This window comes from Rhododendron vialii, chromosome 3a (genome assembly GCF_030253575.1).
Source record: "Rhododendron vialii isolate Sample 1 chromosome 3a, ASM3025357v1".
Classification (NCBI taxonomy): domain Eukaryota; kingdom Viridiplantae; phylum Streptophyta; class Magnoliopsida; order Ericales; family Ericaceae; genus Rhododendron; species Rhododendron vialii.
The window spans coordinates 11,743,505-11,762,915 of NC_080559.1; the positions used below are offsets into that span (position 1 = coordinate 11,743,505).

Sequence of the window (19,411 nt, forward strand, 5' to 3'; positions counted from 1 at the left end):
CATTCTTCGTTGTAGAGGAAACTCTTGATACATTATTCAAATTAGTGAATTTTTATAGTAGCTCTGTAAACAATGCTAATCCGTGGTTGTCTTGTAGTCATGATTCCTTGTGGTTATTCTTCGCTGTAGAGGAAATTCTTGATACATTCTTATTCAAATTAGTGAATTTTTATAGTAGTTTAGAAGACAATGCTAATTAGTGGTTATCTGTATATGTGGGTTCTGTGTAGAGTTCCCGCTTGACGAGAGTGACTAGAATAAAGATGACTCAAGTCTTGAACCTAGTTCAAGGAACTCTGTCCATTAACAATCCGAGTTTATATAGTTTCCCTTCTGGTTCAGTTAAGTGGCTTCAATGCAAACCCTTTTTGTATGGTGAAAAATGTGGGTCATTTCAGAACTGCCAACGGAATCATTTTTCATTTCAAGGTAATTCTTCGAAAGTGGATGATGACTTCTTTTAATTGAATACTTTATCTATTCTCCATTGTTAGCCTTGTCATATTTCCGAATTGACTCCTTAGGAGGTAGTTTGGAGGAGCTAGATCATGTAGAGAGATTTTCAAGCCCATACAAGGTGTGATCTCATTTCATCCTTCTTTTTACTTTGTATAATATGCTACTATATTGCAAATTTGAGCCTAACCTGTCAAACAAACATTTCGAAGCCTAAATTGCATATGGTTCAACTCCTAGGCCTTTTCCCCTTCTTTATTGTTGATCTGAATATGTTTGAGAAAAAGCATCATTACTAGAGTATTCAAAACATGGATACATGTAGTGTTCCATGATTTGCAGTTTGCAGAAGAGAGCACATTTAGTGTCCTTGCTCTCTGACACTGATTGCAGAGTAAGGGCACCTAGAGATGCTGTGTCCGTCAATTCTAGTTCTCTAACATGAAGAGTCGATGATTCAGTGGTTCCCACTATCCGAAAGGCACTCAAAGAATCACATCTCATCTCTTGCGGAATATGTATGCTTTTATCGTCTATTAAAATAATAGTAAGTGAATCACAATGCATGTAAAGAAATATTAGTTGACCAAAATAGTTATCTTAAACAGCTGTGCAATGGGCCGAGTAGTGAATATCAAGTTCTCACACTCTCCATTTGTGGCGATCATGGATCGGATGTATTTGGTATGACTTGAACCTGGGACATCTTAGGAGCAAAGCTTTGATACCAAGCTAGACATTTAGATGTCATACGTGAGACTGGTTGTCTCAGGTCTTCCCTATCCTTGTCCCTTCATTTTATGCACCTAGATGAAATTGCTCTTTGTAATGGTGGACTTGATCATCTTTGTTGTTTATAGATGAATTAGCTTAAACCACTTTTACTCGCCTGCAGTTTGCATGTGTATATGATAAGTTACTTGCATATAGACATGGCTTCATACTCCCTAATGATGTGTGATTTTTCTAATATTAGCAGCATTTATGCTCCCTAATGATGTGTGATTTTTCTAATATTAGCAGCATTTATGCTTTTAAGCAAGTTGAGTAGCAAGCAAAAGAAGTTTGCTTTGTAGTAATTGTTTTTGCCTTTTGATAGATTTGCTAAAACAAAAAACGAGAGTAAGAATCATGCGTCATCAAAAAATGGAACTATGCGAAGTATAAAAATATATCTTGTGGAAGCAGTATTAGAGATCCCATGGTTGGATGGGCCCCATTGTGAATGGAATTAATTAAGATTTAAGAGTAATATCGGTAAAATTGTTCCGAAACCAGCGTGAGTTTTGAAGGTTATACCAGCTTGGAGTATCTTCAGTTGAGTCATTTTAAGTTTGTGATTTCTAATTTTGGTTGCTTGGTTCTATACCCTACATGTGCATAGAGCGTTCCCTCTAGTTTGCATTAGAATCGAAAAGAAGTAAGGATGAGCTAACCTGCATAGCTTATGGCCTCTATTAGAGACATCTGTCTGTCTGTTCAACTGGAATTAGTGACACTTTTTATATTGTTTCTCATGGTTTCCAAGAGGAATGGTGCCACATATATTTCTTTGTTATTTTATCTATTTTTTTCTGGGGTAGGGGGGCACCATGGTCAACAAAAATTTTTATCATGGAGATTGCAAGAGTAGGAGCTCAAGTACTTTGTGTGTTGCTTGCTGTCTTTTGAAGTTTTTACTTCGAAATATAGGACTTTTATCACACGTATGCTTGAATATCAAGGTTGAAGAAGAAGACCATGTAAAGCTTTCTCTTGAAAAAATTAACTGGTATGGAAGAAATACTTGGTAGTGTTTGTCTGACGAGTCATTGCCAAACCAACTAAAGAAAAAGGTACAAGAAACCACATCCTTGGATAATAAACTTATTGGCCTTACATGGTAATATTTATTTGTTTTAGGTAAACAGCACTGTTCAATTTTGATCTACTCTCAAGCATCTTAATCCAAAGCCCAGCCCATGCCATATTATCAAATCCACACTTTCCCACCCCCACCCTCCGATGTACCTGTCTTTTGATCCAAAATTGTCAGGATTCACACAACTAGCTGTCGACTTTATGTTTCACTGGCTTTGTTTTGAATGCCTCAGTCATTCAATTACCTTATGTAGCTTGTGAATATTGCTATTGCCTGGTTTATAGCATTAATTTTGTCTAGGTCTCCTTTTTCTGTAGGTAAAAGGTTGTAATGGAGCAGAACTGGATTCCTTGCCACATGTACAAACTCTTAGAGAATTTCCCAAGAAGGAGCTTCTTGGAAAAGTCGTCTTGGTCAGATTTGATTCTACCATAATACTTTGCCAAGAGCTGGGCCAGCAGTCTTCACATGTCTACAGTGCAATTTCCACCATTCAATACTTATACAATGCTCGGGCTAAAATAATTCTACTCAGTAATTGGAGTATGAAAAATAATTCAGAGCTCCTTACAGCAGAATCTGTTGCAGGTAAGAGGTAATTCTTCCTGCTTTTGGTTTTCCAGTTCACATGATTTTTGAAATTATTCGTTCACTTTGGATTCAATAATTTGTAGCTCCTTCAGTTAATGAAAGGTTGTTGACTATGGATTGGTAAAAGAAATATTATGTCAGATAGGCCATATCCTAATTGTATTCTGGTGTTTTTGTTCATTAGAAAAAATAGTTACAACTTACAATATTTGTTGGGAAACAAGAAAGTGTAGTGATAAAGGATGTTTTGCATCTGAATTCTAACATTTATATTTTGAGCTTACTGTACTGGAGGAGCTTATTATTGCTTTGCTTTTGATGTCTCAGAGCTTCTGTCAGCAGTTCTTCAACTCAAAGTTGCAGCAGCAAAACATGTCTCCGGTATCATGCAGTCCAAATTGGAGGACAAAGGGAAATATGATGTTCTTCTTCTTGAGAATCTCTCTCAGTTCAAAGAGGAACTTGCCAATTGCTCAAAGTTTGCTGAACAATTATCGTTAGGGATTGATATATTTGTTAATGATGCATTTTCTCAATCTCATAAAGTTCTTGCATCAACTGTTGGTATTACTCGCTTCTGCTATGCTTGTATGGCCGGTTTTCATTTTGAGGAGGCTCTGCATCAACTAAAGAAGGCCATTGAAACGAACAAAAGACCACATATAGCCATTGTAGACCTCTAGCACTATTTATTGCATTCGAGTATGTATATCTTTATTCCTGTGTCAATGTCTTATCTGTAATACTCTGCTATGATGCAGATTGGAGGGGGTAAACTCTTAGAAAAAGCAGCTGCATTACATTTTCTAGCTTCGCGATGTGATGGTTTAGTTTTTGTTGGAATGATGGCATTCCAAATAATGCATGCCCAAGGATTGCCTGTTTCTATGAAGTTGGTAGAACATGGAGTATTGGAAGAAGCCTTGAAGATTATCCAGTTTGCCAAGCTCAGAAGAATTCCAATTTTATGTCCGAAAGATTTTTGGTGCTTGAATAGTCATATCCCCAACCGATTGGAATTATTTCCTGCTCATAGTATATTGGAGGGTAAGCTTGTTTTTTCTTAAATATGAATGTGATGGAATATGTCCTCTTTAAGGGAATCGTTAAACCTTTGATGGTTCTTTTGAACTTTCATGTTCTGGGTTTTAAATAACTTGCCAATTTCCGTTCTGTCAACTCTTTAACAGGTGGCGAGTCTTGATCAGATTTGTCGGCACCCTTGAGAAACTACTATGTGGCTTTGATCACCCTAAATTTTTTGTGAACCATAAAATGTTTTTCTTATTAATGGTATGCTTTCTATTTCATTCTTCGGTAGATGATAGGGTTATAAATAGTCCTCCAGAGGTAGTTATTAGTCTTATTAAAGGGTTGAATTTAGGTTGTTTTTTATGAAATCACTCTACTATTGGAATTGCTTGGGGATCCAAGCTTGATAAATTTAGTGTTGGTCGGGGAAGGTGGAATGCTTAGACTGTTATGTTGAACATAGATGGTGGTATTCCCACATTGAATCATGTGTGCGGACCAAGTAACGAACACATGAATGGTTGGATGACTAATTTATTGGTCAAGTAACTCCCTTCTATTGTATTGTCCAGTATGCGTAAATTGTGGAGATATCCTTTGTACATTGGCTTCCTAGGTATAGCATTTCATATTTCTGCACCTTAGCTTGCCAGTTCCAGAATTTTACCTTGTTGCTTATTTTAGTACCTTCTTCGAATTGCTACTAATTCCTGGCATTTTGTTTTACTAATCCTTTTAGTCCTTAATTTTAACAATTTGATTGTTTATGTTCGATTAATTAGTCATTATTTATCTTTTGTATGGGTGCTTTCTTTTAGGGTGGCTACCTATTGATATTGGGCCAAAGTCTTTGGAGGAAATTTCTTCCTTGCTTTCAAAGTCTGAGGTGAGCTGAAGAGTTTCTGAATTGTTTTCCAATGGCATAACATTTTCGATTTTCTGAACCGTGTTGCATGGGCTTTGTTTTTGACAGAGATCAAAGGTGATATCTTTATGCAGATTGTAAGAAATTGGTTGTGGTGTCTTCGTATCATTGTCCTACAAATAAGCTTTTGTTCTGGTTGAAATCTTAGCTGGTTGCTTAATGTCAAGGGGTGCTCTGTGGTAAATCCAAGTTATTGGGTGTTGTACAATGTACTCAGTGACCATGGTAGAGAAATATCGTCCAATTCCAAGTCATTAGGTGTTCAAATAGGGTTGAAGCTCTTGAAGATTCCATCTTTTGGAAATGAGCAATTTCTTAGTGGGATGATACTTGTTAATTCTCATTGGCTGGCTTGGGAAATAAAGGGTGTTTGATGCTGTGATCCCGTAGTTTGGAAAATCAGGATGCATCCTTTTGCATTTTCTTTTTATGTTTTGGGCGTGGATCATAGGCCAGGATGCTGAAACGGACCTTTTTTCACAGGAAGTGGACCAGACCCCTGCATTTCTAGTACTCCTCCATTTTCAGATCTTGGGTTGTTTTCTGTGCAAACGACATGGTTCAGTAGCTTGTTCCTCTCGAAAATGACAGGCTGTAGAAAAGGTGGAAAAAGTGATGTAGATTGTGCTTTATTTAGCGATGATGATCATATGTTTGAATAATCATAAAGTTGATGCGCCTTTGTTATTTAATGGCATATAAGTGGATAATGCATCAATGATCTGGTTGTGCTTGTTTTCTCACACTTACTTTCTTCTATATGCCTTAATTCTGTATTTTTACATGTTTTTTGTTCCTTTTTTTAGTTGATGTTTGCTTTGAAGTTGATAATTTATTATTTAGATTCTTCCTTTCTTTTATTGTAAATAAGGGTCTTAGATAATTGAATTAATTCAAGTTCATGAACCAAGAGGTATGTTTTGATGATGATGCATGTGTAATGCATTTCTAATGAACTTTAGTTCAGTGTCTTTTGGAAAATTTTGTGAACTTCTTTGTTTGCGTGCTTGTTTTAACAAATGTGAATTAATGACGTGCAGAAAATTTTGTGGATTGGCCCAATGAAATTCAGCTCATCTGGTCAGGACATCGATGGAGCATCTAAATTGGCAATAATGCTTGATAATCTCAATAGAAGAAATTGTGAGATAACTTTTGTTGGGAATATGGCCTGCAAAGTGTTTACGAGGGTGTCAAGTTCTGCCTCTATTCAAAATGTGGTTGACAACGCTTCAGTTCTCTGGGAAATTCTTAAAGGAAGAAAGCTTCCAGGGCTCATGGCCTTAGATAGAGTATGCTTTCTCAACTCTCTGAGTAAGCTGCTCCTTCGGCTGCATACAAAACTAGAGGACTTTTCTTTCTCATACTCTCTTTAGCTCTGCTTACATAGTCTATGTTTTGTAACCTGTTTCTTTATCTTTCTTTTGGTATTCCTAATCGACACATTAATGTTACGTCTGTTGGTGTTTGATTACCTTTTGGCAATTGAATGGTGCAGGCATACCCGTTTGAGATTGATTGGAATGCTATTTATACTGATCCAACTCAATTCTTGGTAGTTGACATTGGAAGTGGTATTTCTCATAATTTTCCTGCATATTATTTGTTTATTTGGAAATAGGTATGCGTATTGGTATCCTATTTATAAACTCTTGGTAGTTGGCATTGGAAGTGCTATTTCTCATAATTTTCGTTCAATTTTATTTGTTTTTTTCAAAGTTATTCATATGACATAACTGTAGGTTGACATCATGCCCTGCATAAAGCATCTTATGCATTAGTTATTAATTAGTTATAAATGGATTGACTAGACATATATCAGATAAAGTACCATAGAGTTTTCCCGTTGATCGTAGTTGATTTTGGATTGCATTATTAAGAGGTAATATGCAATTCAAGCAAACTTGTGGTTAATCCTGGTAATTTGTTTTCCTTATCTTTCTTCTTTTTTCTCCGTTTTCGTTTCCGTAAAATTGGGGAATAAACCAAACCAAACCGAGCCTTATGTCCCAATCACTTGGGGTCGGCTACATGAATTATTTTCCTCCATTGAGCTTTGTCAAGGGCCACTTGTTCACACAAACCCATTATACTCATATCTTTGCGCACAACAACGTCTAATGTCAATTTAGGTCTACCCTTTCCCGTAGCATTGCTACCCAAAGCTATCCTATCCGTTCTCTTAACTACTGCATCTTCTGGTCTACGATAGACATGCCCAAACCACCTTAGCCTATTTTTCCTCAACTTCTCCTTTATAGGTGCTACACCTACTATCTTACGAACCGTTTCATTTCTAATCTTGTCTCGTCTAGTCTTACCACACATCCACCTCAACATTCTCATTTCCGCTACACTTATCTTGCTCACCTGTTATTTCTTAATAGGCCAACATTTTGTCCCGTAAAGCATCGCTGGTCTTATGGCAGTTCCATAGAATTTTCCTTCAATTTTGTGGGTACCCTCTTGTCACATAGTACACCAGTAGCGCTCCTCCACTTCAGTCACCCCACTTGGATTCTATGGGTCACATCATCAGCAAGATGTTCGGGGTTGTTTCGATATTTTGTTTCCACGTTTGCATAGCTTGACTTTGTGGAACAATAGTTCCATCGCCTCTATGGTTTTTGACATCTTTGTCAAAACGGTTCTGATTTTTTTGGAACTTTAAGATGACATCTAAAGTGTGAAGTGAATGAATTTTGGCATCTTTGTTGGCTCTTCCTGGTGACTTGTCCTTGAAACCTTCTATTAGTAATTAAGGGTGTGGTTACTCCATTCCTTGGGGTTCTTTTCATGCAAATCTTTCTTCTAATAATATAGTCGTTGATAATCTAAATACTCCCCTTTCATTCTCATTCAGGGATTCGGAAAGCGATTATGCTCTTAAAGTTAAGGTTTTATGTGGATATTGGCTCATAATAGTCTTGAGGCGAATGACACTCTTTCTTCTAATATAGCCGTTGCAATCTTTGTCCTCAATGTTGGATTATATGTGTAAAGTTGAGAGACGATGGTCTCGATTTGTGGAAAACCCAAAATTAGGGTAACTTTCATTAAACTGGGTATATATACAACGCAAGATACAACAATTACAATGAGGTCCTAACTAATTAACTATTTACATACTAAGGATAAATAATGAAACTCCGTACAACGAACTAATTCATTAATCTAACACTACCCCTCAAGTTGGTGCGAAGATATCGATCAAGCCCAACTTGAATGCAATAGGGTGGAAACTCTTGCTGCCAAGTCCCTTTGTGAATATATCAGCCAACTGATCTCCAGATCTCACAAAAGGCATACATATCGAACCCTCGCTCAGTTTCTCCTTGATGAAGTGCCTGTCAATCTCAATATGCTTCGTTCTATCATGTTGAACAGGATTATGAGCAATGTTTATAGCAGCCTTATTATCACAGTAGAGTTTCATAGGACCACTGTCAATGAAACCCAAATCACGTAACAAGGTTTGGAGCCACAAGAGCTCGCAAACACCATGAGCCATGGCTCTATACTCTGCCTCTGCGCTAGATCTAGCAACCACTGATTGCTTTTTACTTCGCCAAGTAACCAAATTCCCTCCAATAAAGGTATAATAGCTAGAGGTAGAGCGTCTATCATCCACAGAACCAGCCCAGTCAGCATCAGTAAAAGCCTCCAACCACAAATGACCATGATTAGAGAACATAATTCCTCTTCTTGGAACTGATTTGAGATACCTCAAAATACGATAAACTGCATCCAGGTGTGAAATACAAGGATCGTGCATAAACTAGCTAACTACACCCACTGCATAGGTAATATCTGGCCGGGTGTGAGCTAAATATATCAGTTGCCCAACAAGTCGCTGATACCTCTCCTTATTAGTACGTTCGCCCATATCTCCACTCAAGTGATGATTTGGCTCAATAGGAGAATCTACAGGTTTACAACCCAACATGCCTGTTTCTTCCAAAAGATCAAGAATGTATTTTCGTTGAGAGATAAAAATACCTCTATGAGATTTTGCCACTTCCATTCCAAGGAAGTATCTCATCGCTCCCAAGTCCTTAATCTCGAATTCTTGGGCAAGTCGAGACTTCAAATTATGAATTTCATTCACATCGTCACCTGTCATTATTATATCAACATAAACAAAAAGTACAGCAATCTTACCATCACTCCTTTTAATGAATAGAGTATGGTCAGCATGGCTCTGTTTGTAGCCGAAACTCAGCATGGCCTTTGAAAATCTGCCAAACCAAGCCCTAGGTGACTGCTTCAAACCATACAGTGCCTTCTTCAATTTGCACACCTTTCCCTCACTTGCAGCGGAAGAAAAACCTAGTGGAATATCCATATACACTTCCTCATCCAAATCACCGTGGAGGAATGCATTTTTTACATCAAACTGTTGAAGTGGCCAATTCAGGTTAGCTGCACAGGAAAGTAGAGCTCGCACAGAATTCATCTTTGCTACTGGAGCAAATGTCTCCTCATAGTCAATACTCAATACTGTAGGTTTGAGTGAACCCTCTGGCAACCAATCTAGCTTTGTATCTGTCAACTGTACCATCTGCATTCTGTTTAACAGTAAATACCCACTTACATCCCACTGATTTCTTTCCTCCAGGAAGTGGTACTACCTCCCAAGTGCCATTCTTTTTCAAAACTGTCATCTCCTCTACCATAGCTCTTTTCCATTTGGGTATGACAAACACATCCTTCCAATTCTGTGGAATAGATATAGAGGAAAGAGACGAAACAAAGGCATAATATGAAGGAGATAAACGATCATAAGACACAAATTGGGAGATGGGATGTAAAGTACATAATCTTTTCTCTTTTCCAATAGCAATAGGACGATCATTAATAACAAGAGGTTCAATAAGAGAAGAATCACTACTAGATAAGTCAGCTGAGAGAGGAGAATCATTACCAGATGAGTCAGTCTGGAACTGGAGTAGGCAACGGTGATTGACAGAGTGGTATCACATGGGAGGACTTCCCATCTTTCTGTCTAGCATAGGTCTTCAAGTTACTTTGCAATCGTGCTGGAAGTCCATCAGTGTCATCGCCCATGCCATGTGTTGCCTCTTCAGCAGATACTGTTTCTTTCTCTCCCTCAACATGATTATAAAATAGGTGCTCCCCCTCACCATGATTATACATAGTAAACATCTCTTCTTTCTGATTAGACTCCCCCTGAAGAGATGACTTGGAGAGGGAATAAAAAGACTCTCTTTCCCAAAAAGTGACATCCATGGAGACTAAAAACTTTCTAGAATGTGAATCATAACACTTGTAGCCCTTCTGGGTAGGTGAGTACCCAACAAAAATACACTTATAGGCTTTATGACCCAACTTACCCCCGGAGGGGTGGGGTGCATGGACAAAGCACACACAACCAAAAACTCTCGGGGGAAGAGTGATAGCATGATAACTGCTAGGAAGACACTCTATGGGAGTCCTGAAGTTGAGAACACCGCACGGCATACGATTGATAAGATAAACGGCAGTTAAAATGGCTTCTCCCCATAAGAATTTTGGAACATTCATGGTAAACAAAAGAGACTGAGCAACCTCAGCCAAATGACGATTCTTGCGTTCAGTAACTCCATTTTGTTGTGGAGTGTCAACACAAGTCGTCTGAAACAGAATACCACGCTCATCAAGAAAAGTCCTAAAACCTTTACCAATATACTCGGTGCCATTAGCACTATGGAGAATTTTAATTTTTGCATCAAACTGAGTACTCACCATCGCATGAAAAGATCGAAAACAAGAAAAAACTTCACTTTTTGATTTAAGTAAAAACACCCAAGTAGCACGAGAATAACAGTTGATAAAAGTGATAAACCAACGATACCCCTTAAGAGAAGTAACAGGAGAGGGCCCCCAGACATCAGTGTGAATAATCATAAACGGGGACTCACTTCTTTTGTTAATAGGTGCATAAAAAGAACGCTTATGTTTTCCAAGCTCACAGGCTTCACAAAAAAACTGACTCCAAGTACAATGTTTAGTTAGACTAGGAAAAAGTTTCTCTAAAATCCCATAAGATGGATGACCCAATCTACAGTGCCACTGATGTAACATAGAAAGACTTGGACTCGTATCTACCTGCAGAGCCAGACCACTTGGCATGGGTGACGGAGACAGACGAGGAGCAGACTCCAGATAATAAAGGCCATTACATGATCTACCACTGCCAATCACCTTCCCTGTACCCAGTTCCTGAAAGACACAATGTGTAGGAAAAAAGGTCACTGAGCAATTTAAGGATTGTGTAAGACTACTAACGAAGAGAAGATTAGTAGGAAAATTTGGCACATGAAGAACTGAAGAAAGATGAAGGGTTGGAGAGCAGCGAATGGAACCTTTCCCTGAAATAACACCAGATAGGGATCCATCTGCAACTCGAACCTTATCCTTACCAACATGTAGAGTAGGAGTCGAAAAATGAAGAACAACCTGTCATATGATCTGTGGCACCAGAATCTATGATCCACGGAAAAGAGGATGCATTAGCTGGAATACTTGTAGAGAAAGCTGCAGTGGAGGTAGGAGCTATAGTAGATGGAGTATCAACCCTGGCCAGTAGGCGCCTGAGAGCTTGTATCTCCTCCCGAGAAAGAGGGCCAGTTGGAACATGGTTGGGATTACCCGCCATATCAACAGAAGGTAGGGAATAAGTACCAGACAATAACAATTCCCAAAAACAACTCCAATCAAGGGAATCAACTCAAAATAAGCAATACCCAATCAATTGGGGCTCCAAACTTCAACAATCCACGAACAATCAACCACCAACACCAGAGATAGTAGTAACAATCTACTAAAAAATGCCGCAAGAACAATCCAGGAGCCAAACTCACTAGGCTAAAAAATAACCTCTCAAAAACTGAAAAACCAACCACTAGCAAGCGATATATGCTTTGAATCAACAAAGATCCACAAAACACAAATTACAGTGCAATTACACGCCCAAAACGCTACAACCAGTAGTAAACAAGAGAAGACCAACCCAGAAATTGTACAAAAGGTGCCCAAACTCTCTGGGTCAACTCAAACTGACTCGGTCGAACTGAAATAGCAGCAGCGGAAGCCTGAAAGTACCTGACCTGAACGTGAAACGACCTGGAAAACTCCGGCGAGCTCTGGTGAGGGAAGGCGACGCCGGAAAGCAGTGGTTGGAGGTCCAAACAGGGCCAGAAGACTGTCGGTGAACCCTAGGTTTCAAATCTGAGTGGCAAATAGGGCTGAAATTGGTTGATATAGCAGAATGCTACTGTTCATCGGCACTGTTCAAGATTGGTGCAAGGGAAATCCCACGTTAGGGTTAGGATCTCTGCTCTGATACCATGTAAAGTTGAGAGACGACAGTCTCAATTTGTGGAAAACCCAAAATTAGGGTGACTTTCATTAAACTGGGTATATATACAATGCAAGATACAACAATTACAATGAGGTCCTAACTAATTAACTATTTACATACTAAGGATAAATAATGAAACTCCGTACAACGAACTAATTCATTAATCTAACAATGTGTATGAGAAATGAGGAATCATTGGATGATTTATGTTTGCATTGTTCATAGGCAGTAGTTGGTGGACATTTTTGTTGGGTGGTTCTGGTCTTTTGTACCCAAGTGCTCTTGCTCTCTTTGAACTTTCCTTTTTGAGGCCTTTTTGTCCTCTGTTTCTCGTCTTATATTGTTTTGTTGCCTATCCAGAAAGATCATTGATGATGGTACCAAACCAAACTGAGCCTTAAGTCTCACTCAATTGAGATTGGCTATATGAATCCATTGTCTCCGGTGAGTTCCATCGAGGGTATTGTGTTCCGTGATAATTGAGAAACCTAGGTTTTTTCGAATTGCCGCCTTTAGGGCCAATTTTGATCTTCCCCTCCCCTTGTTCTACATCCACCGTGGCTATATCACTCCTCCTAACTACAGATATGTCCAAATGACCTTAATCTATTCTCTCTCATCTTATTTTCTATCGTTACTGTTAAAGCATCCAACTCAAAACCAATTGGTAATGAGTGGAGAGGTCGCCCAGGCTCGTATACTAGTTTTGGAGGAGATAATTAACCAATGTGGGACAATTTCCAACACTCCTCCTCATGTGTGACCCCCGACTCGAATGTTGAGAGGTAAAGAAACGATCCATAACACTTGGATCACAACAAACAATAGTGCACTTATGGCACAAACAAGGGGGAACAAATTCTCCGAAACTCTAGTTCTAATACCATGTTAAAGCATCCAACTCAAAACCGATTGGCAATAAGTGGAGAGGGCTCTCAGGCTCATATACTAGTTTTGGAGGAGATAATTAACCAATGTGGGACAATTTCCAACAGATACTACCACTACCTTCTCATGAAGATTGTTGGTTTTAATTCTACCTCGCAAAATCTTACTGCACATCCATGTCACATTCTCTTTTCAGCTACACTCATCGTACTTGCATGTTGGTTCTTAGTTGCCCAACACTCTATGCCATATAACATGGCTGGTCTTGTAGCCGGACAGTAGAATTTTCCCTGCAACTCTGAGGGTATCCTGCAGTCACACATCAATCTCCGCCTCTTGACCTGTCCAACCTGTGCATCATATCATCCGTAATCTCTCCATCCTTGCTATCAAGATACTTAAACGATCACTTCTTGGTAACTCCTGATTTTGGAGGGTCACTTTGTCAACACTACTTTGACTACCACTAAACGTGCATTCCACGTGTTCTGCTTTACTATTGATCCTAAATCCTTTAAATGCGGATGCTTCTCTCTAAGCTTCTAATTTAACATTAACACCTCTTGCAATTTCGTCTACTAAGACTATCATCAGCACGTTACAAACATCATGGGATATTATCCTGAATATGTCTAGTCAATTTATCTATAACTAGGGCAAAGAGGTAAGGACTCAAAGTGGACCCTTGGTTTAGTCCTACTGTGATTAGGAATTCACTTGTTTCTCCAACTAATGATGTTGAAACAAAAGTTGGGATAGATACTATATCAGAAGTACGTGAAAAAACGTTTTAGAATTAAAAGCTTTTAAGATAAGCAAGACTAAAATTGGATTTATAAATTGCAACTTTAGTAGAAGACACAAATTGTTTGCATCCACGAAGATGAGGAATTCACATATTTGTTTCTACTTATGATTTGACATTGTAAATGACAGGGAATGGGTTGTTTCTATTCAGAATGGCTAGGAGAAGGAAGGATCTGAATTTTCTTGGGCTAGAGATAAATGAAAAGGTTGTTGCTTTATGTATATACATGTATAATTATTTCTCTTCCTTGGCTATCTTATGTTTTGGAGTTACTCGTGTTCTTAATCACCATCTTTTCAGCTTGTAAGTCGTTGTCTAGCCTCTGTTCATCGATCTGGCATGAAGAATGGGTATGTTTGCCATTGCCTATCACTGCTTCAAGTAGCTTATGCACTCATCATATCAAAAATCTTGGCTGGTAAAACTCTTCACTAATTCTAACCAGGATAAAATTCTTCTAGGTATCTTGAAGTACGTATCTTGAGTGGAAGACTAATATCTTTTGCCTGTAATTTTTCTGTGAATTCTAAATGTACTGTTATTGCATTATGTTTTCCTGTTTCTGCTTTCCTTCTTCTCAAGGCTGGGTCTTTTATTTTATTTTTTCCTCTGCGGACGGGAATGACCTTGGCACAATAGAAATGTCTATACAGCATTGCAAGAAGTCCATTGAATTCTTGTTGACAAGTAGTTGAGTCGTTGACAAGTAATGGAAGACTTCTCTTTCTGTTGGGTTCTTTGGTCATTGCTGACCTAAGAGTTATATCGCAAGAAAATTTGCGTTTGTATAAAGATATTGGTTATGATATGCTTTGACAGTTTTGTGAGTATACTTGAGAAAGTTATCCCTCTCTAACAACTTAAAGCTTCTAGATAAGTTAGAGGTAGAAAATTAACATATGGTCCTCCATTTATTTGCTTTGTGGTTGGAAATAAGAAATGTGGTAACAAGTTCATTTGGTACAATGTCAACTGCACTGCTTCTTTTTTCTAGAATGGTCTGCATTTCTGTGAATGCTACTACTTTTGAGCATGTATTCTTTGTCATTCTTATTATCAAACTTCCTAGGCTGCTTAATAATATTAATGTTTCTCATCTTGGCTCGTATTTATTGATCAGCAATGCATCTTAGCGATCTTACTCTGTGTTTGTCAGGTACTTTATCCCAACAAATGCAACCTCTACTTTTCGATCCATAGTATCCAGTTACCCAGGGAACCTGTTGCTTGTGTCAATACAGGTATAGATATAGAAGTGTCACATACATTATGATGTTGTGTACATGGATCCCCCCCTCCCGGAAAAAAAAAAGAGAAGAAAAATCTGACAATATAGACTCAGAGAATGGTACTCTGGCTCTTGTTTAGACTGTCTTCTTCATTTGTTATACAAGGCATAGGACCCATTTCTGGAATTCTGATTCTTGAAATAACTTGCTCTTTTTGCCTCTTGGGCCAGTACGGAAACTGATTCTGGTGTACTCATGGACGCTTAGAGTAATGATAGTCTATGGCTTGTGAGAGGTGATTCTGGATGTACTTCACATCTCTGACTTAAAGTTGCTACAAGTTTGACATAGAATTCTGATCAATCTGGAGATTTTTGTAACTATTTAGTGTTACAACCTTGACAAAGAGTTGTGTTCTAATCTTAAATCTCATCCAATTCGTAAGAAGTGCGATTTTTTTTATGAGAAATTTTCAGCTTTAGCAAAGAAAATGTTACAATTATGACATAGTTCTATCTCTTATAGAGCCAAAATCTGGTCTTTTTTCTTGGGTTCCCTTGTCCATTCGACGATTGGGACTAAAACTTTATCTCAGTTGACGCAAAGTTCTTTTTAATGCAGTGTCCAAATCCTGATTTCAGCAAACCAGTGCATAGGTGGAGCATGCTGCAAAGAGTTCTAGTTGAAGCCATAGCAGATCTTCTTACACCTGATGGGAAGGTAACACATTATCACCTCTTTTCCACTTGGGATTAAACAGTGCCCTTTCTTCGGTTTCATGGTTATACACGTTTATTGTGGGTAAAAACGTGATTTTGGTGCTTAAATCATTTTATCTAGTAGGTTCACGTTTTCTTCCAACCAATGTATTTTGGAAGATGTAATTTCAGGCAAAAGAATGGCTTTTTTTCTTTTTGCCTTTTGGTTTAGCAATCAAGAAGAACGACACTTCATTTTAACCTGTGAAACATTGTTTAAATGGGGCTGCAATTCTGATATAGAATGTGGGTATGATTGTTGTTGTGTCCCACTTAAAAGGTCCTGATAATATAAATATACTTTGGCTGTTTATTTGTGGAAAACTGTGAGTTCATTTTTTCTTTTGGGTAAAAGAAAAGTACACAGTGGACTAAAATGCTGTGATAGTAAGCAGTGATAGTTCCAGAAGAGAGAGGCAGTGATTAGGTTTAGGCCAGACAAAAGCGCATACCTAATTTCGGTTACTTTATCTGTTTCTTGAAATCCAGGTCTTTCTCCAGTCCGACATAGAAGCTGTAGCAGTGAGAATGAAAGAACAATTTTTGCAATATGGAAAGGGGAAGCTCGCCCTTGTGGAGGAACACAGTGATGTCGATATCAGCCAAGGAGGGTGGTTGAAAGAGAACCCCTTTGGAGTGCGATCAGACTGGGAACAGCATGTTATAGATCGAGGGGATCCAATGTTCAGAATAATGCTTTGCAAGTCAACCAGAAGTGAATGAAGTTAACTGGAGTGCTCGTGGTTTTCCTCATGGTTCTCAGAGAATTATCTTACGAGCTCTTCATTCCATAGGGGCAGAGTTCCTTTACTCTCTTGAGATATACTTGAAAGAGGATATATGTCACGGAATGTTCTCACTTTCAGAAATACCCTACTAAAGGTGATGTTTTGAATTTAACAGAATGTTGTTAATTATTGTGGGAAAAAAATTACACAGTTGTCTGCCGGAAAATGATTACCAGGAATATGATATATCAGCTGCATAAAGTGGAGAAGCTGAGAAGAGTGTAAGAGGGAGAAGAGAAAGGAAGGAAAAGAAAAGAAAGGAGAAGAAAGAACAGAGGAGAAAGAGGAACTGCCAAGAAATTGAAGGTAAGATATATCTATATTTTCGGAATTATCCAAACCCCCAAAATCTCAGTCATGTTAGATTTATTAGCTTGAGCATTATTGGGCACCTTTTCTAATTTGTTAAGCTTTTGGGGTGGTAATTGTTTACCTAACTTGATGCAGCAGAAAATATGGACAAGGATAATATGCAACAAGGACAACCCCAAACGATACAAGGACAATCCCAAACGATATAATTTTAGAGATACTGTCTCTAAGACTCAATTTTTATTCAATAATAATCAAAAACCAACTTTGCCCGTAGGGTTACAAACGATACTTATAGGGTCAGAGAAACCCTAGACCAACTAGGAAACAAATAACAAAAGATTTGACTTTCTAATCAAGCCTAAATCAGAGCAATACAAAATTTACCAAAATCAGAAATTTGGAAATAAACTATAGAATCAAATTCTAGAAGACTAAAGAAGGTTTCCAAAACAAACAGCAATGTAAACATGCGGGCCTGTCAACCCTACTGGGATTACGAGAGCTCGATTCGCTTTGAGATTCAGTGAACTCTAATTTCCTACTAAAAGTTATAAGTTATAACCCAAACAAATATTTCCTGAAACGGCAAATTAGACGAATCAAAGGTCCAAATGAAATCGGCGGGGAAACCACTGGGGCCCATGGTTCTATGGAACGACGGGCCTGGATTATTGGGTCGTTTCGCTTCAACCATAAGTCTTCAGGGCCTTTTCACCAACGTTGGGTCGCACACCTACTAGTGCCTTTTGGGCCACGAACGGTCCAGACGATCAAGAAATGTGGACGCGACCCACTCTTCTACCTGTAAGCGGGCGGCAACATGGAGTCCGGCGAGGAGTGCTTCGAACTCAGCTTTGTTGTTGGTAGCCGGAAAGTTGATCGTTATGGCGCTCTCATGGAGGACGCTGTAAGGAGTGACGAGAACAACTCCCGCGTCGGCCCCATTGCTATTCGAGGTGCAGTCCACATGTAGCTTCCAGACGTCTCCACTGAACAGATTCCATGTCTTTCTGGCTTCACTTTGTTCTAGCATATCGTAGGTTGGTCTGACCAGAGCTTCCTCATCTAGACTTCCAGGGGTAAATTCGGCAATGAAATCTGCCAATACTTGGGCTTTGATAGCTGTCTTTGGCTCAAACCGGATATCGAAGTTAGCAAGCTCGACGGCCCATTGTGATACTCGGTTAGACAGGTTGGCTTTTCTCAGGAGATTCTTCAGAGGGAACTTGGTCAAGATGATAATCAGGTGTTCCTGGATGTAAGGCAAAAGCTTGTGGGCAGTTGTTACCAAAGCGAGAACCAGCTTCTAGAGGCAGGTACCTTGTTTGGGCCGGCAACAGAGTTTGCGGCTTGAGAAGTAGATTCGCTGGTCGTCCCAGCCTTCTCGTTAGACCAAATCCGAACTTACTGCATAAGGTGAGACTGCCAAGTAGAGGTAAAGATCTTCGAATGGCTTTGGCTTGACGTGAAGTGGGGCCGACCCTAAGTAATTCTTGAGTTCGGTAAGGGCCACGTCGCAGTCTTTCGTCCATTTAAAGTTCCGTCTGCTCTGCTTCTTGAGTGCTCGGAAGAAAACGTGACACTTGTTCAAAGAGCGGCTTATAAATCTATTGAGGGCGGCTGTCATCCCGGTGAACTTCTGGATTTCCCTGGGGTTGCTTGGTGCTTTTAGTTCCTGGACGACTGCGATCTAATTCAGGTCGGCTTCAATGCTTCTCCTTGTAACTAGGTATCCCAAGAATTTCCAAGAGCCGACGCCAAAGGCGCACTTCTCGGCATTGAGTTTCTTCAGTATCGCGAATGCTTTGGCCAAGTGGGCGAGGTGATTCTCTGCCTTCATACTCTACTCCCATGTCATCGATGTAGGCTTCCATGATTTCTCCAATTAGTATGCTGAACAACAGATAGACCATCCTCGGAAAGGTAGCCCTAGCATTCTTCAGACCGAATGGCATGACACAATAACAGTAGAGGCCCTTTGGTGTGATGAATGTCGTCTTCTCCATGTCGTCAGAATCCATGGCTATTTGATTATACCCTCGGTAAGCGTCCATAAAGCTGAGCTGAGCATGGCCAGCCATTGAATCCACTAATTGGTCAATTTTCGAGAGGGGGCGTTCAAGTTCGTGTAGTCCACGCAAACTCTCCATTTTCCCGTTCTTTTTCTTGACGACAACGGTATTTGCGAGCCAGGTCGGATACTGGAATTCTTGGATAGCCCCTGCTTCAAGGAGTCGATCAACTTCTTCGTTTACTGCATCGGCATGGACTGCAGCCGACCTTCTTGGTTTCTGGATGACTAGTTTAGCAGACTTAGAGACGTTAAGGGTATGACGGATGAACTGGGGTCGATGCCGGGCATTTCATACGGTGTCCAAGCGAACACCTCAATGTTAT

At 39.3% G+C, this 19,411-nt stretch overlaps 1 protein-coding gene across 5 annotated transcripts; it reads left to right on the forward strand.

The window, feature by feature from the left end:
• The first annotated feature begins 230 nt into the window (after positions 1–230).
• On the forward strand, positions 231–16,943 carry LOC131321006 (uncharacterized). Of its 5 annotated transcripts, none has more exons than XR_009198431.1 (14): positions 231–429; positions 525–577; positions 2,635–2,905; positions 3,236–3,579; positions 3,670–3,955; positions 4,759–4,826; positions 5,906–6,157; positions 6,364–6,439; positions 14,053–14,129; positions 14,225–14,274; positions 15,081–15,165; positions 15,775–15,873; positions 16,401–16,793; positions 16,876–16,943. XR_009198431.1 is itself a non-coding variant. In XM_058351978.1 (13 exons), the coding sequence occupies exons 1-13, from the start codon at positions 264–266 to the stop codon at positions 16,632–16,634; spliced, it is 2,061 nt and encodes a 686-aa protein (XP_058207961.1). In that variant the 5' UTR covers positions 231–263; the 3' UTR covers positions 16,635–16,943. The 5 variants fall into 5 exon arrangements, 1 of the variants encoding a protein (XP_058207961.1); XR_009198432.1 differs by having other exon boundaries at positions 16,892–16,943; XR_009198433.1 differs by having other exon boundaries at positions 528–577.
• The last annotated feature ends 2,468 nt before the right edge of the window (positions 16,944–19,411 follow it).